Here is a 27,487-nt window from a genome sequence, read left to right as displayed (position 1 = left end):
TTCTTTGTCACAACGCGCATGCAATTGTTTTGTGCACGTTTTAATGCAGAGCAGAGAAAAATTAATCAACAGAAGAAAAAAATTGCTAAATTTACCCACTCGTGAAACGAATATTATCTTTCCAATTCAATGGTATCTAAATTATTAGTCATTTTATTTAGTACGTAAGTGATTTAATATTGTTTCAATAAATATTGATTTAATACAAATAAACTGTTTATTGTTATTTTCCTTCTACATAAGAAATATAAAATAAAAAAATAAGTTGCAAGATGTGTAGCCGTTGTCGATGGTATTATAGTATTTGACATTTGGCGCGGTAGAAGAATTGTGCACAGTACCATCAGCGCCGTACCCGGCGGTAACAGTAACGGTACGCCAGTTTCGTTGAGTGTCAGGAGGCTGTACGAGATCGGCCGCGCGTACTGCGCACGCGCCATCTCATTTCCTCACGTAGTGGCGCTTCGGTTTTAGTCTTACGCTTACGCTTATTCGAGATTTTCGAGATATTTCGAGATCGATTTCCTTTCTCCTTCTTATGATAGGAGGACCTGCGGAATTCACTACAGTAGACTTAGTCTTTACACCCACGACAGTCCTGTAAAATTGTTAGGTCGCGTCGAGAATGTCAGTGGGTTTCATGTTTTTTGGGTCGCTGATTACGAATGTATCGGTTAATTTTCCGAAAAATTGTCCCTTCAATTGTTTTTAACAATTTTAATTGTTTAAAAGGCTTTATATGGCAAACTATGACAGATATCGGAAAAATGTTCAAACAAAAGATATATAAAAGATATGTTTGATATGTAAAAATACTCATTTTTTGTTCTATATCTTTTCTCCCTAACTATGATAGATATGGAGTTATCGGGGGGTGGCAGCGGAGCGGGCGCCGCGTGAGTACTCGCGCAGGGTGTTAGCGCGCTCCGATGCGTTTATCGGGACACTCGATCACTCCCCGATAACTCCGTATCTATCATAGTTAGGGGGAAAAGGTATAAAAAAAAAGAGTATTTTTACATATCAAACATGTTTTGTTTGAACATTTTTCCGATATCTGTCATAGTTTGCCAGATAAAGCCTTTTAAACAATTAAATTTGTTGATAACAATTGAAGGGACAATTTTTCGGAAAAGTAACCGACAGGTTCGTGATCAGCGACCCAAAAAACATAAAACCCACCGACATCCTCGGCGCGACCTAACAATTTTACAGGACTGTCGTGGGCGTAAGGACTAACTCTCCCTAACTCTCCACGTCTCTAGCTCTCCACTCATCACCGAGCGAGGGGAATATCGACCCCAACTACGTGCGTGACGTCACGCATGGGTGAGAGCTCTAGAGGGGAAGTGCTGTATTGCCGGTCGGTGTGTTTTGCATATGCGTGAGGGCATAACCTTACATGAGTGTCGTGAAGAGAAAAAGAAAAATCACACAAGTCGAATTACATATCAAATTGAAAGCTTTGAAAGAATTAGATGATGGATTTCCGATTGAGGTTATTGCCAACGAGCTCGGTCTTCATAAAAAAACAGTGCAAGGGTGGATTAAAAATAAATAAAATCTCCACAAGTGGCAAAGTGATCATAACAATCAGCTCCCAGCCAAGAGGAAACGTTTGAAAAAACCAATGAACGATCTTGTTTCATCAAAAAACTCGTTTTTTCATAAAAAATCTAGTTTCATCAAAAACATCAGAAAAGTTTGGGAGTTTAAATACATAAATCATTGAAACTATGGCATTTATACCCGGATATCTTCATCACTGAGCAAAGAGGAAAATAGAAATTATTTGTTGAGAGAGTGGGAAAAAATGAGCTTCAGGTTGGAATAAAAATTTATGCTTTTAGACACATTGATGTCGTATGATGTAAGTTCGAAAAAACGAAGTTTATTCTCATGCCAGACTCAACCCCGAATTTTTTATTGAGCCTCTCGTTATCGAGAAATGATATTATCATCAACTCAATTGCTGTTAACTAACTTCCAATTGAAAGGTTTTGACACGTAATGAAGAGGTTAGAACGGTTTATGGGGCATAGCGATAGATATAGCGTTCTCGCTCTTGTTCTTCTTTCTTATGGCTCCAGCTGCATTGGCTAAGGTATGATACAAGCAGGTATGATGAAGCCAGAAAACAGAGGACAAGTTCGCTGGAGCGCCAGAAGCGGCGTTCCTGTCGACTTACGCTTCCCCTCATCTCCTTTAGTCTCCCACCACTGGCACTTTTTTTGCTGGAGGGAACGTTATGAAATTGATATTTTAAGTCAAAATAATTAGCCCCGTATGAAATTACATGTACAATGCGAAGAAAAATAAAAAAATGCAAATATATTCTTGGTTTTTCATGTACTATTTCTTTAATAGTCAATGGCCCGCTCACTCTTTCATTAATGGGGTGATTTTTATCTTATAATAGGTGAATTCTTTCTTTTTTTACTGAAAATAATTACCAAGATTGAGAGTGAAATCACTGCTCAATATAATAGCATTAAAAATAAAATGAAAATGCATTTTTGTCCAATGTTGAACAATATTTATTTTTCNCGTGTTATAAACCTCCCACTCGCCAAAAACCACTTTTTTGCACTCGTTACGAAATATACTATTTCTCTCTCATGAAAAAAAAAAAATTGATTTGACGGGGATTTGAACTCGCGACGCAAGTAAAATCGGCGTGTGGTGGGAGATCTAATCCGCGTGAGGGGAAGGGACGCAACAGCGCCGCGCGCGGCTTCCGTTGGAACTTGTCCCCTGTTTCGGTGTCGGCGACATCAAAGCTTCACCATACCTCCCTGTATCATACCTTAGCATTGGCTATTCGGCCGTTATCCCTCTACGGGACGTTTCAGGATGTAGGAATTAGATTTGTTGGTAGGGTAGATATATCTGCGTTACCATGGGCCATCTTACTCTTTTAACTGTACCCCATTGGGGACGCTATAAATCGCTTCGATGTCTGGTGGGAATCGCCTGCACTAAAAAAAATGGCCGTCCGATGGTTTATCGTTGGTACTTCAATCAATTACTTTGCAAATCCTCAAGTTTTTCTAAAATATGACACCATCGGAACTTCGAGTGCAACAATTAAAAACAATACAGACATGAATGAGTCGAAGAGGAACTACTACTGTCAGCTACAATGTGAGGGTTTGAACAAGTTTGAACGAGTAAACCATCGGTCGTCCATGTTATGAGGGCGATCACCACTCCACCATCGGTAAATAGCGGTCCCAATTCGGGCTAGGACTGCAAGGGAAACCATGGAAAGTTAGTCGTACAGCCGGCCGATTATGCAGAGCCCTAATGTGCCCTTCTGTCACACTGACTAGAGGGGCATATTAGGCCACCACACCGTGCCTACCTTCCGAAATTTTTGGGCGAGGGTGTTCCTAAGCGGTCACCCATCCAAGTACTAACCACGCTAAACGCAGCTGCACTCGGATGTCCGCCGGAGCAACACCTAACTCACCCAACCATTACGGTCGGTTAACGTTCTCGCTCGAATAGTCGCGGTGTCTCTCTCGTAAGAGACGCCTCTTACGCGTAGGGAAGAGGCAACCTCTAGTTTTCCGTTCTTGGAATTCTGTCCCCCGAAAGCGGAGAGCTAGGGAGAGTACTGTATTCGGAGTGTGGAGAGATTTTTCACACTTCAAATACTGGGACTGAATGATCATAACTCAGGATTCAGATGGTTTTGTTCGGAGAGGTGCTGGCATACTTTAGAGTAAACATCCTCTTCCGACTGAGATATAATTATTCAAATACCGAATTGTTTGCATGTTTAACGACGACTTTGTAAAGAACGCGATCCCACAATATATGGACAAATATCCACTCTTTTAAAAAGTTATTTGGGGAGTGAATTTATTGAGTTTATACCCTTTCATTTAAAATACTTCCTACAATTATGTGTCTCAATCGATTGAGTGCTCTCGCCCACGGCCTAGGGTGAACTGTCCACGGTCCCGTTCCTTATGGGGACCTCAAACCCAGGTTCGTCCCCAGGTTCGAATGAGGTTCGTCATTTGTTTAGACTACATTGAGATCTGCGTCGCTAACGGATCGATTGCTGAGAGGATGTTTACGCTAAAGTACGCCAGCACCTCTCCAAACAAATCCATCTCAGTCCCGAGTTATGATCGTTCGGTCCCAGTATTTTAAGCGTGAAAAATCTCCACATAATTATATCATTGATCACTAAATTAATTGCTTCATATCACATCTTTGTACTTACAACAAGAATCTACAATATACGGACGAATGTCTATTCTTTAAATTGTTAAATAGGGAGTGTCTTTCATGAGTCTTTACCCTATCAAAAATATTTACTACAGAAGCGGGAGTGGGAGTAAAGTCGTCGTTTTTGTCCACGGAGTGCGTAAAATTTATGATCGTACAAAAATAGTACATTTCATGCCCGAGCCTTGGAAAACAGATCATCCTCCCCCACGGGCAAGTACGTGGGGATTGGGGAAGGGGGAGATGTTTTTCATGGCGAGGCGTGAACATTATTTTTCAGGTCCCTCGACACGAATAGTACATTACATGCCCGAGCCTTGGAAAACAGATCACTGTTCCCCACGTGCAAAATTGCCTTCCGAGCCGAAGGCGATGTACTATTTCATGTCGTGGGGCCTGAAAAACGTAAATTCAGGGCAAATTTTTCAATCGAAAATGATTTTTTTAAAGGCCTTTTGAGTCCCCTCTTTGGGTCTCATTTCGGCACTCTATCCAATCCTACGCATGCGGCTGTGGATTCTACACTGTACCGCATTCGCACTCCTGTAGAACATAGGAATAGCATGAGAAACCACAGGAAACCCATGCCGATATAAGCGGTTACTCTATTAACAATCTCCCACGCGCCGGAGCCTTCCTTTAAAAAATTCGGTTCGACGGCGAATCGAACTCACAACCTTTCGCACACTAGACCTGCGTCTAGCCCACTTTTTTTTAACATGTTTATTCAGCCAAATGTTTTTACATTTGTAATTAAATTAATGGTCTTAATGTCTACAGAAAAAAAACATGAGAAGACGTAGTTAAAGTAAGTTTAAGAAGAACTGGAGAATTAATACGAGCGTATGCTCCCTTCGTATTTCAGATTGATTTGTTTAATGTATAAAATATAAATCTTGTCTTTTGAAGTAGATTGGGTCTGTGACATTTCATTTTGTTTGATGGAGACAAGAAAGTGGCTAGTAAAATTGGTCATTTGGTTTTTTAAATGAGACATATTAAAAACTAGATACTTACCAAAATTGTACAAACAAAATTTACAGGGGGAGGAAGACAGATTAACTGTTTTGGGGGAGATCAGGGAGCCCCCAATAGAGTTTTTGTAATAACCTAAAGTTGTAGTTTTTATCTCTATCTATGGTAGAGTAGTATCACATATTTTTATCAACTAAACAGTCAATGTTTTCCTTATATGTATTTTTTTGGTTGGTTACCTCTTTTGGCGTGATATATAATTGAGATGTTGTTTGTATCTTGTATTAAGTTCTTTTTGTCTACTATCGGTGTCAAAAGTAGAGACCACTCGAAATAAACGTCTATAACTCGACGAAAAAAAAACGTAAAAATATGGGACCAATTGCACTATGTAAAATAAGTATTTCACTCATCCAATACGAAGTTTTTGGTTTTTAATTTGATTAGTTTATTTATAATTGCTGTTAGAAGCCGAAAACCCCCCCGATTTTCAGAGTCCGTAAAAGTCGGCAAACTTTGAACCGCTGCCATATGTACGAAATTTTTTTTTTTAAATCGTCAATTTTTTCAGAGATTCGTTGAACCCTTGGGAAGCCAATGAGAGAAGAAAAACCTCAATATTGTAATAATTATTTATTTCATTAATAGAACGGTCGACTGCGGCTATCTCGTTGTAGAATTGCCGAACCGACCTAAAAAAAAGATGCATTCTGAATTCAATGTAAAACACATTCGGTCTATATTTTTCTAATAAACAATCTCCGTTGATTAAAAAAAATCGAGAAAATTCGTCAAAAAAAGTGCTGTTAAAACAATCATAACTCGTTATGGGGTTATTGGGCCCGCTCACCGTCGGTCCCTCAAAATTGAAAATACATGTGCGCCTGCCTACCTCTTTCAGGGACGTCGATACTTGTTACCGTCGATTGGGCCCTCTGGGGGCAAGCAATGTACAGTGTATTTGCGCCCCCAAAGTGCCCAAACGACTGTAACTGGTATCGACGTCCCTGAAAGAGGTAGGCAGGCGCACATGTATTTTCAATTTTGAGGGACCGACGGTGAGCGGGCCCATTAACTCCATAACGAGTTATGATCATTTTAACAGCACTTTTTTTGACGAATTTGCTCGATTTTTTTTTTAATCAACGGAGATTGTTTATTGGAAAAATATTGACGGAATGTGTTTTACATTGAATTCAGAATGCATCGTTTTTTTCAGGTCGGTTTGGCAATTCTACAACGAGATAGCCGCGGTCGACATTTCTATTGGTTAAATAAATAATTATTACAATATTGAGTTTTTTCTTCTCTCGTTGGCTTCCCAAGGGTTCAATGAATCTTTGGAAAAATTGACGATTTTTTAAAATAATTTTTTCGTACGTATGGTAGCGGTCTTTACGGACCCTGAAAATCGGGGGGTTTTTCGGCTTCTCACAGCGATTATAAATAAACTAATCAAATTAAAAACTTGAAACTTCATAATGGGCGAGTGAAATACTTATATTACACAGTGCAATTGGTCTCGTATTTTTACTATTTTTTTTCGTCGAGTTATAGACGTTTATTTCGAGTGGTCTCTACTTTTGACACCGACAGTAGATAAACGAATGCATTTGGAGGAATGAAACCGGAGAGAAGGGTTTTAGCCAAATTAATGGTCGTTAGTGTAATACGGAGCTCCTATTAAATTGTTTAAACCAAGAACTTTCGAAGATTTACAAATGTGATCTCTAGTTAGATTAAGTGTGAAGCAGGCGATTCTGTAAACATTAGCTTCATTACCAATTTTGTGATTACTATAGAATTTTTTATAGTTAGATTGAGGGGTTCTGAATTTGTTTAGACAAGTTCTGAGGCATTTTCTTTCAAATGCACGTAGTATTTCCATTTGTCTGTTGTTTATCATGAACCATATGGGACCTCCATATCTAAGTATGTGCCTCTAGCCCACTCGGCCACTGAAGTCGGTGAAAAGTGAATTTCGAAGCGAAACTTTATGCACGAGAATTCACTCGATGCTAGACACCCCTAAACGTTACGCCCGTTGTGCGAAAAACAAGAGCTTTACGCAAACTAAAATGTCCTGAAAGGTGAACTTTTGAGGCAACTATACGGAAACAAAAAATTATTTTTGCTGAATATTTATTTACTTGAGAGAAACATTTATTTTTTCAAAATCGGATTTCTCCAATCGAGTCATTCCCAGGCGAGCCTGATTAGGTTTCAATTATAACAATCATGTTGCTCTAGAGGATGACTGTATTGAACATGACTGTATTGAACATAGGTCGGGGCAATTGAATGTTTTTGGGGTCGCTGATTACGAATCTGCCGGTTAACTTGGCGTGAAATGTGTCATCCAATTGTTATTAATAATTTCAATCGTTTATAAGACTTTATTTCGGAAGCTATGACAGATATCTATAAACTTCTTAGACAAAAAATGTTACTGCACTTGTACACAATAATTTTTTTTCTTTATATCATTTTCTTACGTTTGATTTTGCTGAGATTTTTCGTGTATTTATTTTTTGCGGAATTAACGTATTCTCGAATTTCCACGAAATAACAAATTTATATCTTTCGAAACTGACAATATTTTTTCTCAGTTTCCCCGCAGCATTTGCAGGCAAATGTTCTGTGAGTTTTTAGAGGTGGATTTCGATCATTCAGCGTAGTGGATGATTAATATTAACATCGCATTTCTGTTGGCACAATATACAATCAGGGACTACCCATTGGAAGTGAGTAATATAAATAAGAGATAAGTCCAGACAGGTAAAAACTTTTTCATCACGCTGTGCGAAAAAGTAAATTTTATGCACGCTTCGCTTTTAGGGACGTCTTTCCCACACATTGTGATGAAAAATATCGGTCGATACTCGCGGGAAAAGTGTTTTTCGGCTCGTGGGAGGTTTATAGCATGAGCCGAAGGCGAGTGCGGAAAAATGTTTGTTGCCTTCGGCTCGACTCGTGCCCCCTCGGCTTGTCTCGTCTCGTCTATTGGGAACAGGAAATATCATTGAGGGCGCTGTTTTTTGTCAATATGGCCGTCAAAGGGGTATACACACACGCGCTCACGCAAGCCCCTATTTGCTTGTGTATCGTAGATGTGCACCCTTAACGCAGACATTCATAGAGGGCGTCTTGTTATTAAGCGTCCCCAATCGCTCGGCTGCGCGTGTCCTACGACTCTCTCTAAAAACATTACCCCACTCGTATTAACATTCCCCCTTTTTCACACTTGTAACGTAATATACTATTACTCTTTCTTCAAACTCTATACTCGGATGACACATGCACACGCTTCAAACTCCTAGGAGGAACTAACTCTAGAAACAAAGATCTCAAAGGTCTGAGGCTTTGGTGACATGGAACCATGAAAGCCTCTACTGATTTCAATGGGATTCAGTTTTAAGGATAATCGGGCGAGCCCGGAGGGTTAGAAGAAAAGCAGACATTTTTCTCTTTAATTTTTTACGTATTCTTCAAATGATGAAAAAGGCATGTGCAAAGTTTCAGACTGCTGGGGAATATGGTTAATTTATTATGAATTTTTGAAAAAGTGGTCATTTAACCCGTGATCTTATGGAAATCACAAAAAAACTGCAAAACCCAAGGAAAAAAAGCAGCCAAAGTCATGAAACTTTAGACACATTTAGAACATGTGATCAATGATTTTTTGAGTGAAAAAGATTGTCGTCTAGGGGCATTGTTTATTAATAATAGCGAAAAAAGTACTGAAAAATGAAATTTCTGCGCACGTAGCCCAAACGAGCAGCAACGTCTCAAGTGCCGATCGGGTGAAGGTAGCGCGGTCTATTTAAACGTCTCTTGAGAGAGAGAGCGATGAAGCGTTGTGATTGGAGCTCCCTCGAGCCAGTGGTGCCAGCTCCTAGTGAAAAATAATAGTATATTACGCAACAAGGCGCCGCCCTCGTGCGTAACCGCTTGCTGCCCGCACGAGTTGCGTATACTATTTTATACCAGAAGTGCGTGCGTGGCGAAAAGGGGTCGGGGGGGACAGAAGGGGGTCCAGGGGGGCGAAGCCCCCCCCGGTAGGGTCCAGGGACGAAGTCCCTGGTGGGGTCGAGGGGCGAAGCCCCCGCGGGTTGCAGAGGCGGAGCCCCTTCAGACTTGGAAATTGTTTAAAATCAAATTTCTCAATTTAATTGGGTGAAATTTCATAGACAGTCTTGTATTTATCAACCGATTTTTCGGGGATCAAATTATTCCTCACTTCTTGTCCTGATTTCGAAATTTCTAGTGGAAGATTTTCATCATTCCAGTTGTTATTTTCATCATTTTCATCATCCAGACACAGCTTTTTATTTGGCGGAGAACCGACGGTTGCTTCGGTGAGGAATGTCGAATCTCCATAAAATAAATCTCCCGAGAGATCACTCTCCTCGTCACTGTCGGGTATGATGTGATTGTCCATTTAATTTGACTGCTTTTATATTGAATAAATGAATACATTTAACGACAGAATATTGAGAGGGTTATGTGGATACCAACAAGTGAGGCAGTGGGGGATGTTATGAGTCGATGCGCAATGGATGTGTGGAATCCAACGATGATATTGCAACGACCATTTGCGCATCGATCTGCGCATCGACCCGTACATTTGCGCATGCCCATGGGTTTCGCACGGGATTATACAGATGTGTAGGGTTCCACACATCTACAGTGTGAAACCCGGCACTTTCTGTGCGTCGACACTCAACTGAAACCGGCCGGATTTCACGCACGTATGGTATAAAAACACTACCGACGATGTTGCCATTTTTTCGCATGGATTAATATTTTTTCATTTATTAAAAAAAACAATCTGAAAACCATTCAATGCGTGGAACAGATACAAATAAATTTGATTAGCTCCACAAATAATTTTTAGCCGGAGATACTCCCTAATATTGCCTGGCATTTTTGAATCCGAATGAGAAAATTTTTTTGTTCAGCGATTGGTTTTCTGCAGGAAAACAATAGAAACCCCTCCGCCTCACCTCCTACATTTCCTCCTCGCCCGATTATCCTTAAAAACCAAACGCATAAACAACATGGCTCGCTTTGCTCAGAATTTCAAACCAGAAAAATGTTCTCAAATATTATTCTAAACATATAAAAGAAATATCGAAATAATTTTTTCCATCATTTCAAGTGAAGTCCAATATTTAATTTACGGACTAGTAGAGAATTCAAGAGAAATTATTGGATAAAATATCACAGAGAGGGAGGAAATTGATTTTCTGGAGAGGTCGGGCGTGCATGGATTCTTCATGCTGCTACAGAACGGAAGGATCATGTCTGAGTTCGAGTGCAAGTATTATGCCGAAGACAAGAAATTCTCTTATCACATGACAAATCATGGTTGTAAGAGATATACGATGCCAAAAAAAGTCGAACGCTCTGTTAGAAAGAATGGAAATTTGATCCTGTACAAATTGGTTACAGCTAAGATGAATCATATAATTAGAAAATCGTGCAATTGTTTCGGTGCTAATTTACCATATGCTCGCTTTTATAAATGCGTAATCGCAGGAATACGTAAGAATGGTTTGAATGTATATGGGGTGTTACTATTTTGAAATTCAAATTCAGAAAATCCCACGCGCGCCTAATAATGGGTTAAAATTTTACAAATGACCAAAGTTCTTGTATATAACTGTAGTAAAATTTTTTGCTTGGGACTTTTTTCCATATCTGTCATAGCTGCCGAGATGAAGCCTTATAAACTATTGACATTATTAATAGCAATTGAATGGCACATTTCTCGCAAAGTTAACCAGCAGTTTCATGATCAGCGGGCCCAAAACAGGGGTGTCGTGGGCGCAAGGACTATAATATGGGAATGTAACGAACAAAGCTGACCGGTCAATTTACCGTCATTTTACACGTAAATTACGCGTCACTCACCGAAAGCCAATTACTGACCATACTGATCATACTGACCATTTTTGGTCAGAAAAAAAGTGACGGAATTTCGAGTCGCAAAAACCAAAGAAAAATGACCAAAGAAAATCTTGACGGTCGTTTTACATCTGGATAGAGCGCGACAAATATTGTTCATCGTTCATGTTACCGTGTTACTTCGAAATTAGGCCTCTGGGCTGAGCCTTGAACCCCAGAGCTCTCCAAATTTTAGTAACAGATAGCCTGCGTTAGGTACCATATGTTTGAGAGAGTTCTCTAATTAGTTCTCAAATGAGAATTACAACATCATTTATCCAATGAAAAATTTTATACGAGTGTTTTTCTATAATTGTGCTTTATAGATTCTATGATAATAATAAATAAGAAAAGTGCTACAAAACTTTTCTGATTTTTTTGCAATTCCGTACTAATGTAATATTCATTCAATTTTTTATTTCCGCTTCAGCGCTATTCATAATTTTATTCAAATTTCAAAAAAAAAATCATGACGAAAGTGAAAACAAAAATGACTGAGCATAAAAATTACGGTTAGATTACATCTAGATAGGCAATTTTCAGCATAAACAACAATGAGAAAAAATTACTGACAATTGGGTAAGTTGACCGGTCAGCAGGGTTGGGCATGTATAATACATGCAGTAAAATACCCAGTATTTTACACGTAAAATACCATGTATATTACACTCGAGTTTTTGGCATGTATAATACTCGATGTATAATATACTGAGGACCTTATGAGAGTGGTCTCAGGTTTGAGTGGTGGGGGACATCGACGCATGCCTGAACTCGAAAGAGTGGGGGTACCCAATCAGGACCATTCTCATACGGTCTTTAGTATACACATGTATAATACTAGGTATTTTACGCCCCAAAGGTTGGTCACATTTGGTAAACTACAAATCGTTAGCTTAATAGCAAAATAACGTAAGTGCCAAAAAAAAAGTCCTCAGACAAAACTTTTCGAATTTTAAATTTCTGTTTCCATATTAATTATTAGTTTCTCATGTTTAATTGAATTGGCATATTTTGGCATTTATGTTACGCTGTTATTAAGCTAATGCAAGCTTAGTAACTTTGTAAAATGTCTGTATCGATACACGAAATATCGATATTTTTCAAACTTCCACTAACCTATTTGCTCCAATGTTTTCGTTTTTATAACCAATTTCAGAACAAAATGGTTTTTATAAAAAATTCCACGAAGGTCAAACATCGCAAGGATCACGAGGGTAACAAAGGGGTAGTAAAATTTCACGAGTCACGAGGGTATAAAATAAAATATAATAAAATAAAATTTGACTATCCCCTTGTTACCCTCGTGATGCTCCACCCTCGTGACCTTCGTGATATTTGACCCTTCTCTTGTGACCCACGTGATGTTTGACCCTCATGAAATTTCACCGTTCCCTTGTGACCCTCATGAAATTGGACCATCTCCTTATAACCCTCGTGAAGTTTAACCATCCTCTGGGGACCCTCGTAAAATTTAACCATTCCTTTGTGACCCCCGTGGATTTCGTCAAATTTGACCATCCCCTCGTGATGTTTAACTATCCTATCGTAACCCTCGTGACATGTGACCCTAGTAAATTTGACTATTCCCTTGTGACCTTCGTAAAATTTGACCATCCCCTTGCGACCCTCGCGAAATTTGAACATCTCCTTGTAACACTTGTGACCCTCGTAAAATTTGACCATCTCCTTGTGACATTTATTGTAACCCTCGTGACCCTCGTGACATTCGACCTCCACAACCTTTTAGATATTTTTTACATTTTATACTTTCTTCAACGTATTTTACGTAAAATACATGCACTCAAAATCCGGCTGAATGTAATAAACCGTATATTACATTTTAGACATTTTTTACATAGTTTACGTGTATTGTACGTATAAAGTAAAAAAACCCTAGAACTGACCGATTTACCCAACCCTGCCGGTCAGTTTGCATCTCGATAGATTTACGGCTGACTAGACACATGTAAAAAATTACAGTCATTTTGCATTTTGCATCCCTACTATAATCAAAGAAGATCACAAAACGTTCCAGTTGGCCCTGCCCTCCCCTGCGTATATGCTGAGTGACATGAGACCCCCATTAAAACCCGTAGAACCTCCAAGATTAAATTTTTTTTATCACGGTGAGGTGAAATGATATGCGAAAAATTACATCGGCCGAACACTAAGGATCAAATAAGAGAAATACGATGCAGGTTAGGCCAGTCAAATAAGGACTTTTTTTTTGTCCGCAATCAAGGATGATAGAAGAAGGATAAAAACCATGAGATGTCATGCAGAAGAATGATATGAAACACATACTGAGTTTTTGGGATTGTAGCAAACTGGAAAATTGTTTAAAAAAATTAAAAACTGCAAAATTAAGCGTCCACGCGACTTTTTTTGCTTTACGCCGACGAAACCGTGATAGATAGGATAAAAATGCATAAAACTCAATTTGTAGAGCATGAAATTTCCTACAAAAAAGTCACTAGCGGCATTTCGTAATTTCAACCGTCAAGCCGCCAAGCGCGCTCAAAGTTGAACTACGAAAAAGCTGATTCGCCGCCAACGCCGAAAAGTCCATTTTATTTGCAAAATGCAAATAATTTCTGAAAAAGTTGATTAAAAAACCTGAAAAAAATCAGGATGCATCTTGACCTTTTACAGAATGTCTCCAGGAGAGGAAATTTTTTTAAAAACATTTTTCGATTTTTCAGGAGTCCCCATTTTTCTTTTTTTTTTTCTTTTTTTAACGAAAATTTGCCATAACATGACTTTTGATCCAGTTATCTTATTGGAATAAGAACAAAAGGTGATTTTTTCTCGTTTTCTCCTGTCCATTTTCACTTTTTTTACCTTTTCACTCAACTTTCATATTTAATTTATTATTTGTTGATCAAATAAAAGAAGTGCTGTTTTTTCAATATATAATCTGACTGGAAAAATTTTTGATCAAGCTCGGTAGCTTTATCCCAAACTTGAGTCATTGGGATCAATCTTGATTTTTTTTATATTTTTCTTGGCATTTGTTCACGTAGATTTTTAATAATAAAAGGAAAAATTTTCTATTTTAGTCATTTTTTCAATGTCCAAAATTTTTTTGATTTTTTTAATAAAATTTTGCTATGTTCATATTTTTTCATATTTTCAATACTTAGTGAGCTATGAATTATTTTATTATTTTAGATTTATGGAAATGTTGTCGTCGGGCGCGGCCCACTCCACGCGCTTGATCCCCCCACTCTCCACATTCTCCGCGTAGCGGAACTTCTGCAAACGTTTCCTTTGCTAATTTCTTCCAAAAATGTGAAAAAATTACCAGAAAAATTGTTGTTAACAATCACATCCCGAGTGGGTTCAAATAATTTCTGATGATGCATCCGTAGAGAGTTCTTTCTCGTATAATAATTCCAAGGAAACTTAATTTAAACCTGGCGGCTACAAATTTTGACTCTTGTTTAAATTCAAATTGAAAGATAAAAATTTTCATCAATATAATTTCTCATCAAATTAGCACTATAAGTACAGAGGTGCAAAACAGAAGCTCCCATTGAGTTTGTGCGCTATTGATTGTTAACAAAAATTTTTTTTATAGTTTTTTTATATTTTTGGAGGAAATTAGCAAAGGAAACGTTTGCAGAAGTTCCACTACGCGAAGAACGTGGAGAGTGGGGCGATGAAGCGCGTGGAGGAGGGCGCGCCCGACGAAAACATTTCCCTACATCTAAAATAATTCATAGCTCACTAAGTATTGAAAATACGAAAAAACATCAAAATGGCAAAAAATAAAAAAATAAATCAAAGAATTTTTAGACATTGAAAAAATGACAAAAATAGAAAATTTTTCCTTTTATTATTAAAAATCTACGTTAACAAATGCCAAGAAAAATATGAAAAAATTCAAGATTGATCCCAATGACTCAAGTTTTGGATAAAGCTACCGAGCTTGATCAAAAATTTTTCCAGTCAGATTATATTATATATTGAAAAAACAGCAATTCTTTTAGTTGATCAACAAATAATAAGTTAAATATGAAAGTTAAGTGAAAAGGTCAAAAGAGTGAAAATGGAGAGGAGAGAAAGAGAAAAAATCACCTTTTGTTCTTATTCCAATAAGATAACTGGATCAAAAGTTAGGTTATGGCTAATTTTGGTTAAAAAATGAAAAAAAAAGAGAAAAATGGGGACTCCTGAAAAATCGAAAAATGTTTTTAAAAAAATTTCCTCTCCTGGAGACATTCTGTGAAGGGTCAAGATGCATCCTGATTTTTTTCGGATTTTTTAATCAACTTTTTCATAAATTATTTGCATTTTGCAACTAAAGTGAACTTTGCAGCGTTGGCGGCAAATCAGCTTTTTCGTAGTTCAACTTTGAGCGCGCTTGGCGGTTTGACGGTTCAAATTACGAAAATGCCGCCAGTGACTTTTTTGTATGAAATTTTATGCTCTACAAATTAAGTCTTATGCATTTTTATGCTATCTATCACGGTTTCGTCGGCGTAAAGCAAAAAAGGTCGCGTGGACGCTTAATTTTGCAGTTTTGAATTTTTTTAAACAATTTCCCGGTTTGCTACAATCCCAAAAACTCAGTATGTGTTTCACATCATTCTTCCGCGTGATATCCCATGGTTTTTATCCTTCTTCTAACATCCTTGATTTCCAAACAGTAATTTGACCGGCCTAGGTGATATGAATGATGTATACCGTCGAAGCGGTATACTTCCGGATTACGGACCAAAAAACTCACTCAGATTATCAGTCTCAGTAAGAGTTATTTATAAATAGATTAAATTTATCCACTGATTTTATCAAAAAAAAAGATACACAACATGGTTTAATTAGAAAAACTGTTTAATGTATTTTTATTAATTGACACACTCAAATTACATTTAGACTAGGAGAATCGAACTAGAGATTTTGTGTTGTCCTTTCGCGATGTCGATTGAAACTATCCCAGCAAACAGTATGTCGACAATTTGACGACAAATTGCCGATGTCGTGTTAAATTTTAGATGCCACTGGCAAAAATTGTTTTTTGGATATGTTTTTCTGTTCTGCATCGTCCTCGAAAACTCTGGGACCCTCCCTCTTCCTCCTAGATTCAGAAATTGAGTTTTCTAATTGGCTTTCCAGCAGTAATGGAAAATTACAGTTACAAAAATTTGAAACAGGGTAGTCCTAAAGTTTGGGATTGGGGTTTTCGGTGAGTTTCGACGGTTGAAGATGTGAGCAGATGTGTCCTGTCTAAAACCTTTTTTTTTGTAAAGAGTGTATTGTACGGATGTGACTGAGTGAAACGTGAGTTTTGGATGATCGACGGAATTTGAGACTTTTCCCCGACTTTCCCAAAATTTTACTTTTCCAAGAATTTCCCAAAATTTCTTAGTTTTGATTTATGTTCTTTTTTTTTATCAACGTCTTGTGTTGCATAAATTTTTTCGTTGAAAATTGAATTTTTGTTAAATTACGGTGAAACAAATGATGATGTCTTGTTCTACGATAACGAAAAGTACGGAATTAAAGCACATCGATTAAAATAACAGATGTATAATTGTGACATATTCTGAGATGGAGATGACAAAAAAGTGAAAATTGTCCATTACACGCGGTTTTAGAAAAAACGTCAACAAAAGTGTTAATTTTTCATTAGAGTTTGACCGACGTATATGGGTAGAACGAGTTCAAATGCAATGCAATAGTTCAACATTAAGGCTATTGAAAATTATCCCTACCAGAACTTGTATCTGTTCCACGCATTGAATAGTTTTCAGATTGATTTTTTTTAATAAATAAAAAAAATTTAATCCATGGGAAAAAGAGGCAACATCGTCGGTAGTTTTTTTTTCACCAGGAGCTGGTACCAGTGGCTCGAGGGAGCTCCAATTACAACGCTTCATCGCTCTCTCCCAAGAGACGTTTAAAATGACCGCGCTACCCCCAACCGATTGGTACTTGGGACGTTGCTGCTCGTTTGGGCTGCGTGCGCAGAAATTTCATTTTTCAGTACTTTTTTCGCTATTATTAATAAACAATGCACCTAGGCTACAATCTTTTTCCTTCAAAAAATCATTGATCACATGTTCTAAATGTGTCTAAAGTTTCATGACTTTGGCTGCCTTTTTTTCTTGGGTTTTGCAATTTTTTTTGCTAATTTCCATAAGATTGCGGGTTAAATGACCACTTTTTCAAAAATTCATAATAAATTTACCACGCTCCCCAGCAGTCTGAAACTTTGCACACGCATTTTCCATCATTTAAATAATACGTGAAAAAAAAGAAAAAAATGCCTACGTTTTTTCCAACCCTCCCAGCTCGTCCGATTATCCTTAAGCACTTCTTCCATGATAAATATGCAATTTTTCATAGATTAAAAATAGTGATATTTAGAAACGGGTTCTATAACTCTTTACCATACTGAATTACATTTTCTACACAAGACAGAGATTTTTATACTTTCAACGTACTTAAGGATATTCAAAAAAAAAGTCTCTTCCCCTAAAATAGAAAACCATTGTTCAATCAACCAACTGGCAACCTAAATAACTATATTCGTCACAAAGCCGACATAGCTATTTCTGACGAGTGTGAGGGTTGCAAAGCGAGGCGAAGCCGAGGAATACAATCACACGAGTCAGAAAAGTTGTTTTCGGCCGAATGACGAACCTAGTTTTTCTTTACAATGTCCGTAAACGACGATTCATACGTTAAACGACGCTTTACGGACATTATGATGAAAAAGTATTGAATCTAGGGAGTATTTTCAATAATTGGTCAAAATTTTCAGGAAGGTGTATCAGGGTCCTGGTTCTCAGCCTGGGTTCTCCTACAACAGCGAACCCTAGTCTACACACATTCATTCGAACCAGTAGAATTCGAAAAACTCGACCTGAGGAAAGCTCGTTGTATTTGTAAGTTTTATCAATTGAGAGTTCGCACCAATTAATTTCCACCTATCAATATCCATTGAGACAACAACGATAACGATTAAACTAGGTTCTAATAACGCAGATAAAAATAAAGCTACAGTTGTTATGAATCATTCCCATAAGTTGATGCGTTGCACTTGCGATAGCGATTTCGCAACCACGCACTAGTTTAGAATAACTCACATCGAGCGCGCCGGATGCTCGTTCCCTCGATATTACTATACATCCATTATAATCATCATTGGATCACTGCACTCCAATCATTTTTTTTTAATTTTCCTTTACTTTCTGAAAATTAGCAAAGTGTTCCAAGGTGAAATGTGATATCGATGTAAATATGCAATCATCTAGGGAGGCATTTCAAGATAAATTGTCAGAGGAATTTTGATCTTCTCAATTTTATCTGCATTGAGACGGGTCTCATGATTTCATATTAAACCCAACGTGCTTCTGTTACATTTATAGGAGAGTGGAATGGAAAAATCATTAGGCTTAATGATTATTCATCATTCCATCAATGAATGATCGCTTGAATCATCTCAAAGTTTTTTTTTCATTAAACAAGGCAATGATCCATAATAGCTTATCCTTTATTATTTAGTGCTGAGGGATCAGGAAGGGCCAATTTCAAGCTCCGGGAATATTCCTGTGGTTGTTATTGATGGGGGGCGTGCAGCTCTTCATTTAACCGCTCCAGGGACCAGGGAAGTTCCTGCCTGGAGGCATGCCCTCTATCAGGCGGCTACCACCTGTGGTCCTGCTCTCAATGAGCAACAGCTTACTCAAGAGAATGTCCCTGTCATTGTCGACAAGTGCATCAATTTCATCTATGCACACGGTAAACATAATTTGAGAGGTCGAGGGAATGGACAAAAACTTTAATTGAATGGATTCATAATGGCGTATGAAAGAGAAAAAGAATATCCCTGGAAATTGTAACTCTCACTCAGCAATGTCAATTTTCTGCCAGTACATAATTTCTTTTTTCCCATTTTTGGACTTCTGAATTGCATATTTTATTATTCCGTAAATACGTCAAGAAGTGTAGCAGTAAGAGCATTAAATGAAAACCCACATACTCGAGTTCCAACCAAAATATTTGAATTGTTCAATATCAAACGAACTGCTAGTAAGAAATTACGATCGGATTAAAAAGTATCGACCTTTTTTCGTTAGAAGTGTATTCACACCAAATCAGTAGCCAAGTGGTAAAACGGTGTGAGTTGACTTAGCCCTTAGCTGAGTTTTCGAGGAATATCTCCGAATCTAAAGGAGATAACAAAATTTTCATGATTACCTTCTTTCTAGAGCGAATTCAGGACTACAAAAAAGGTTATGGCAAAAATTTTGCGATCTCCTTCAAATTCCGAGATATTCATCGAAAACTGGCTAATAGTCAAAATGTGCTTAAACCGCTTTACCGCTTCGTTACTGAAACAATCATCAGAAGGATCAATAAGTGACTGCTTTCTGCAATTATTGGACAATTTAGGCTGAGGAGTCCTAATATTATTCAATCCGATAGTAAGAGCTAGAATATGAAAATCAAATGCCACAATTTTTCTTGAATATTTGACACATTGATTCAGAGAAATTTATTGAGGAAATGTCCTTCGCAAAGTAATATAATAGTTTATTGTGTTGCTAATGCGTAAAGTTGTACTTTTTCATACGCATGTATAACACATGCTATTTTTCGTGATACCTGCCGAGTTCACTGTTCGGAACGGTAGTGGGGGTAATGTGCTTGTTTTTACAAACGTCGTGCGGGAAACAACTGCTTTGCGCGCACTAAACCGTTTCGAAAAGTGCACTTTTGAGGCAGGTACCACAAAAACTTGTATTTTGAATAAGTAAAATTTTTTAGATTACTTCGTAATGAAATTTCCAATGTAATTTGATATCTTGGATTAATTTTCATCTATGTAGGAATAATGTCTGAAGGAATATACAGAAAAGGTGGATCAAGCAGTGCAGTAGTTAGACTACTCGAAACATTCAGAAAAGACGCGTGGGCAACGCAAATCACTCGAGGCTCATATTCCGAGCACGATGTGGCAACTGTACTCCGTAGATTCCTCCGAGACTTACCAGAGCCACTCTTACCCACTAGTATTCACGATCCCCTCTGCAGAGTCATCGGTAAGACACGATCCTTCTACAACCCTAAAACCATTATTGTTTATTTAAAATAAATTCGCACCGAAGAGCTAAGTCAATTCAATAGGTTAATAAACGATCATTGAACCCCACTCCGTGTGTTTTTCTCGCCTGCATGCTCTCTCGGAGGTCAGCCAGTGATGATTCATCCCATTTAGTGGGACTCTCACCGTCTCACCTATTGACGATACGATGACGAATACCGTTGTTTTTACATATAGCGAGGTAACAAAGGCACAAAATAAAGATAAAAATGAAGAACAAGCACTGTGCACTTTTACATTATTTGATCAATATTTTCGTGCGGAGAATTTAATTGGCTTAAAAAATTACTCTTTAAATTCCAAGCGGAAAATCTTAAAATTTCCAACAACGGATAATTTCAGTTAATTTGGAAAATGTTGAATGAATTGAAATTATAATTCTCCAGTTCATACGACAATAAAAATCATTGAATTATGTGAAAATTGAAACGATTATAATTGTGAGTTCTCAATTTAATGAAAAATAAATTAATTTTTTTCTTTTTTCGTCATTAACCTCGTTTCGACTGATATCGAACTCACAACTTCTCCGAGATCCTCTTGCACAGTAGGCAGTCTACTTAATTGAATTTAGAAAATAAATTATCACAATAAGTGTGAAAATTCAAACCGTTCTTGGAATTTCAATGACCTCTTACCCTGACAAACTCGTTTTTGTTGAAATTCTAAGGTGAAAAAAAATTGTACGAACTATTTGATCTTAAATTCCATTCAGAATCGTAACACTGAAAATTCACATGGAGCTTTTACTTGAAAGGTGACGATGATTGATGATTTATACAAAATGAATTTTTGCAGAAAATTTCTGGCGCATCATCTCCACTACTCCACTACAATTTTCTATTATTCCGCTCTATTATGTCCTCCAACAATCGACTTCTTTTCTTGACTTTCAGACATTTGTGATGATGAGGAACGTGCTACTGCTTACAGGACAATACTTTTCCCTGTTCTGAATCGTGTGTCTGGTTCTACATTGAGACGAATATTTGCACATTTGTATTTTTTGAGTCAGCAGAGTTCGAAGAATTTGATGACCGTGGAGAATATATCTGCTGTGTGGGGGCCAACACTGATGCACGCCGGTGGAAAAAGTGCTGAGGAGTGGAACAGAGCTGAAACAATCGTTATTGGTGATCTGATTCGACTCTACACAAAGCTATATCAATTATCAGCTGAGGATTTGATAAAAGAAGCCAAGATCCTTGAAGTTTTAGAGCGTCATCATGCGTCAAATAATGGGATGCGTAGTGCTCCTTCAGGGGACTTAAAAATCTGGATTTATTTATTTGCAAAGGAGGGCGAGTGTTGCAATGTAACGATTGGACCTCAGAAAACAGCTTCAGACGTTTGTAAAGAATTGGCAGAAAAAACGAAAATTCCCGCATATGAATTGTCACTGGACGAATCTATTCTTGATGGAACTCTTCAGAGACCTCTTCACCATTCAGAAAAGGTTCTTGATGTCGTTGTCAGGTGGGGCTATTGCGATCCAGAGGATAGAAAGGATAATATACTTATTCTGAAGAAGAATAGTCTCTACAGAGACATCGTTCCTAGGGTAAATTTTCATTAAAATCCGTATTGATATGTGAAATCGTCATAAGTTTGTTTTTATATTTAACAATTATCCCTTCATCTGGGGGACGAAAAATTTCTCGAAGGAGAGGTAATATCGAGTGATTTTCGGTATAGTGGTCAATCTTAAACTTCATCACCCTCAGATATTAAATTATTTGGACAAATCCACCAGGCCACTAATGATGAATTTTAAACTCTTTGAGGCCACATATAATATTATCGATGGTGACATAAATGTACGGGTTTCCCCACACGGTAACGTCCCTTATGAAGCAATGATAATTTTAAAAAATTAAATGACATGAAGTGTTCAAATTCAAAAAACATCGGTAAATCATTAATATCAAGCCTTGCCCACACTCATATTGGGGCATAAAACGTCAATATGTATTATGAAAATTTATAATTAATTTTTGGCGTGGTTGGACTTATTTAATATTAACGATATGTTTGCATACCACCGATCATCATTGAAATAATGATGTATTTAGTAGCATACCAATTTGAGTGTATTCCGGACGGTAAAAAACAGGATGTAGTGTAATTGGCCTTCCCAGGTCAAGTCAATTCTAGTTCCATTGAGTCCAGTACACACGAACCCCATCCAATCATAATCCCCCGCCCCCTCAATTTCATTCAAAATTTGTCAGGAGTGATGTTGTTTTATTGCAGATAAAGCCACCCATGACAGTATCTGGTGAACTCAAGTTCGCTGACACTAAATCCAAATATTTCAAGAGTCATACGTTTGAGTTTAGCCAAGCGAAGTTGCACTGTTATAAGGATAAGGCTTGTGCTGTCAAACTACATGAGTGGAAGATTGAGGATATTATTTGGTATTTGGGACATGAGCCTAAGAGAAATCCACAAATGGGGTAATTACCTATAAAGTTCTATACTTGAAATAGTATTCAGTATTCCAGTATTAAAAGAATCTTCGACAATTGACAATGTTCGAATCGACAATCTTTGATTGTCGAGAATATCTCGACAATCAAAGGAATGACGGATATTCGTTTGAAAAATCTCCCTTGCAACTTTTCATTTTTTTCACAAAAAAGCCTTTACGAGTATTTGCCTATCCAACTCAAATACTTCAGTGGAAGAAAGATAATAGATATATAAATTCAGTGGAAGATATCTCAGAATCAAAATGAAGTAAGAAATAAACATGTATAATTCTTGAATATTTTTCAAACTACGAAAGATATTGAATTTGTCCAGAAGCCCAATCCCCACTTTCTTCTACAAAAAAAAACTCTATGAAAAAGTGGTCTATCTTTCATAAATGCAAGAATATTATTATACCATTATATATCTTTCGTATATATAATATACCATTATTAACACTCCGTTGATCACGCTATGAGCGCCGCGTTGCACTTTTTCCGATTTTTTAAATTACACTGCAGTAAAGCCTCAGAAAAATTTGAAAAAATTTGACATCTCATTTTGAAGTTCCTAGAACAGGGAAGGGCAAGAGGTGCTTATCGAGTGATCGCAGCTCCCGAACCCAATTACTGAACATACAATAGATTGAATGGGCCCATTGTATCGGTCGTAAAGCGTTTATGACGGTCCCCTTCAACTGACTGGGGCCCCATGAGTCAGCCTGGGACGGAGTGGGGATAATGCCACAGTCCGGACAAATTGGAACTTTTGGAATGTGCATTTTCTCCTTTGAACCTCCAAAATTAATTAGAAAAGAAAAACACTTTTTGACTCGTGTCTACTAAACTTTATTATTAGGCAGGAATGAAACAGTAGGGCAAAATGAAACAGTCAAAAAAATAGAATGGAAAATTATTGAGAAATTTTGACGGGCAAATATGATGCTGAATTTCAGTCGAATAATCCTTTGACAAAATCTTCGCCCATCAAAAGTTCTCAATAATTTTCCATTTAACTAAATGGAAAAATATTATTCTCATCAGTACTCCCAAAAATGAAAAAAAGTTAACAAGAAAAATCAATAAAAAGAATAGTATATTTCAGCACGTGTGGGGCAATTTCGTCTTTAACGTGTGTTGGGTTTATAGCATGAGCCGAAGGCGAGTGATGTAACCACACACGTTAAGGACGAAATTTCCCAACAAGTACTGAACAAAATTTTATGTCACGAAGGCTGAAACCGGCTGAATTAGACACGAGACGCGAAGCGTCGAGTGTGTAATCCAGCCGGTTTCAGGCATGAGTGGCATAATAGTATATTACGCAACAAGTGCGTAATGGGTTTTTCATCACGCTGTGACGAAAAGTGAACTTTTCGGCGCGCTCCGCGTGCCTAAAAGTCCAATTTCCGCCACATTGTGATGAAAAATATCGTTCGATACTCGTGGGAAAAGTGTTTTGGAATGTGCATTTTCTCCTTTGAACCTCCAAAATTAATCGCCTTCGGCTCGTGCTATAAACTTCCCACGAGCCAAAAAACACTTTTCCGCACTCGTAACGAAATATACTATTTTGGCTCGTGGGAAGTTGTAAAACGAGCCGAAGGCGAGTTTTACAATCCCACGAGTCAAAAAACACCATAACGCACGAGTTTCGTATACTATTTTATGTCATAGGGCCCGGAATCCGCGATTCTACCGAGCGAAGCGAGATTCTGGGCACCTATGACATAAATGTTTTTTCATCACGCTGTGCGAAAAAGTAACTTCGCGGGCCTAAAACGTCCCTTTTCCACACATTGTGATGAAAAATATCGTTCGATACTCGTGGGAAAAGTGATACTAAATAGGGTTTTCACCCCTTTCTCACCCTTCACTTCTTTCTCTACCCGTATCAATATTGTTTATTATTATTTTATTTTACTATTGCCATAGCCTTGCGGCTAAAGCATTTTAAATGTACCCACGTAGCCCGAACAATGTAATCTTCACTCTTAGCTGCCGGAGAGCGTGTCAAACAGTAATGAAAGAGTTGCGTGACTCAGGCCTATCGCGCGCCGCCAGCGGAGACCGCTGTATCGGGTCGCGCAACTACTTTATTGCTCATATCTCAGAAGCTAAAAGAGATACGTAAAATTGACAAGACAAAAATTATTCCTTATGAAATTCTAAAAATCTACCTCCCATAGTTTGGGTGATAGAACGATTTGAACAATTAAATTGTTAATAACAAATAGAACGCTTGTTTTTTTTTTAATAACCGACAAATTTGGAATCCTTGACCCAAAAAACATAGATTTCATGAAACTCGACGATTCCGAAATTGATGCGGGATCATTAGTTCCAGCCTATAGAGTACGGTGCATACCCCACCCCATTCGATGATGTTTAGAAGGGTTCCAATGCCTAAAATAAATTAAAAATTGCTTAGCTTAACGTTCCGTGGTAATATTCTATTGATTAAAAAAAAAATTACGCATTAGTACGCGAGTGGTCGGTTGGTCGATTTAGAAGCGCTTTTTTGGGGGTGTCCCGCAGCTCTATAATGGAATTGATTATTTTAACGACTGAAGTAATAACATCCCCGGAAATTTTTTTAACACACAAAGCTAATGGATGTAATAAACAATTAAAATGATTGAATTTTTCATTATACATACTTACTGCAATATCGGCATTATTTGCAATATTTTTTTTCCAATTTGTTATAAGGGCTTTTTTCGTCAACTTTTGTTCAATTTTTTTACCCCAAAACTTTCTTTGAAAATTGAAAAAAAAATTGTTTTCAAACGTTATAGGGCAGAGTGAGAAAAAATAAAACAGCGGGGCAAAATGAAACCGTCCAATAAACGACTGTTTGACGCAATTCAAGCAGAAATAGTATATTTCGTTACGAGTGCGTAAAAGTGTTTTTTGGCTCGTGGGAGGTTTATAGCACGAGCCGAAGGCGAGTTCCTGTTCCCAATAGACGAGACAAGCCGAAGGCAACAAACATTTTTCCGCACTCGCCTTCGGCTCGTGCTATATTTTTAGAATTTCATAAGGAATAATTTTTGTCTTGTCAATTTTACGTATCTCTTTTAGCTTCTGAGATATGAGCAATAAAGTAGTTGCGCGACCCGACACAGCGGTCTCCGCTGGCGGCGCGCGGTGGGCCTGAGTCACGCAACTCTTTCATTACTCATATCTCGAAATGTAAAGGAGATATGGGAAATTGACAAAAGACAAAAGTTATTCCTTATTAAATTCTAGATAATTTATGATTTGAAAATTTTCGTCTACCTCCCATAGTTTGGGTGATAGGACGATTTGAACAATTAAATTGTTAATAACAAATGGGTGGAGTCTCGTTTGAGCCACCGTGGCGAACGGACGTGTTTGACACGCTCTCCGACAGCTAAGAGTGAAGATTACATTGTTCGGGCTACGTGGGTACATTTAAAATGCTTTAGCCGCAAGGCTATGGCAATAGTAAAATAAAATAATAATAAACAATATTGATACGGGTAGAGAAAGAAGTGAAGGGTGAGAAAGGGGTGAAAACCCTATTTAGTATCGGAAGTTCCCTGCAGGCAGGGTCTTCAAGTAACAATGGCATCACAAAGTCAGCAAATTTCACAAGGTGTACCACAAGGAAGCAACTCGCAAAACAGTCCCACACCAAGTTACTCAGCAGCAATAAGGAAAACCAAAAGAACCAACAATGAAAGCGCAATAATAATCGAGAACACAGTTCAGGCAGATTACGAAGAGTACATGTTAGCCCTAATCAAATATGTCCCAGGTTCGAAGATTAACACAGTCAAACCATCCTCTAATCATCGATTGATTGTTTGGCTGGATAGTAAACAAACTGTTGATGAGCTCATTGGCTCGAGGAAGCAACTGGTAGTCGCTCACCAAATTGTAAATATTCGTCCTTACATAACGAGGAACAAAAGGATCACGTTCTCACCGGTATTCCCTGAAGTCGAAGACGACGTCATCATTTCTGTACTATTGAAAGAAGGTGTCAAAATAAAGGCGCCGATCACCACAATTAATGCAAGTTTCAAACACAAAGATCTGTGTCATATCAAATGGGCTAAAAGGCAAACATACGTTGACCCCGAAGACATCGACAAACTACCCCCTAGATTCTCTATAGAGGTAGAAGGCAACCAGACATGGGTTTACATAACACATGACACAAATGCATGCTACATCTGCAGGAAGGAAGGGCATTTCGCGAAGAACTGCCCTTCCAAACCTGTACAACTCAGTCAATCTTCTTACATAGAGGATACCCAGGATAACAACATGCTGACGAACAAGAGCTCCTCAATGAACCCTCTCCCACACTAACACGAAATGCACCTAATGACAACTCGATCGAGAAGACACCTGAAGAAACCTCCTCTACTCATCCGCATGACACAGCTGGGCCCTCTGGAGTAGACGGCACAGACGATCCCCATATAACCGTAAACAAAACTAGCTTGAATGAAGACGTCACAACCCAGAGAAATGAAAATCCACCATCGAAAAAAAACAAATCACCCCCTTCCACTGTGTCATCTGGCAACAAAATAGCAGTTGATGATTACTCTGAAGACGATGACATTGAGGAACTGTGCAGCACAAGGAAAGATTCACCAAACAACTCCGAAGACGAGATAAACGTCAAGCATGCGGCCAAGAAATTGAAGATCAGTAAAAAATCAGAGGAGATGGAAAGTACAACCCCAATCACGAG

General features: G+C 38.0%; 1 protein-coding gene across 1 annotated transcript in view; it reads left to right on the top strand.

Annotated features, from left to right (window-relative positions):
• The window catches only part of LOC107048510 (arf-GAP with Rho-GAP domain, ANK repeat and PH domain-containing protein 1), a 43,528-nt gene that overhangs the window by 8,875 nt on the left and 7,166 nt on the right, over positions 1-27,487 (top strand). The window contains exons 3-7 of the mRNA XM_015271693.2: positions 17,936-18,059; positions 18,679-18,915; positions 20,007-20,219; positions 21,178-21,842; positions 22,535-22,737. Coding sequence (XP_015127179.1) covers positions 17,936-18,059; positions 18,679-18,915; positions 20,007-20,219; positions 21,178-21,842; positions 22,535-22,737 — 1,442 coding nt within the window. The remainder of the gene's footprint in view (positions 1-17,935; positions 18,060-18,678; positions 18,916-20,006; positions 20,220-21,177; positions 21,843-22,534; positions 22,738-27,487) is intronic.

The sequence above is a fragment of the Diachasma alloeum genome, unplaced genomic scaffold (assembly GCF_001412515.2).
Source record: "Diachasma alloeum isolate Michigan unplaced genomic scaffold, Dall2.0 Dall_scaffold_00194, whole genome shotgun sequence".
Classification (NCBI taxonomy): domain Eukaryota; kingdom Metazoa; phylum Arthropoda; class Insecta; order Hymenoptera; family Braconidae; genus Diachasma; species Diachasma alloeum.
The sequence above is the reverse complement of the archived record's forward strand: the minus strand, read 5'-3'. Positions and strand labels throughout refer to the sequence as shown.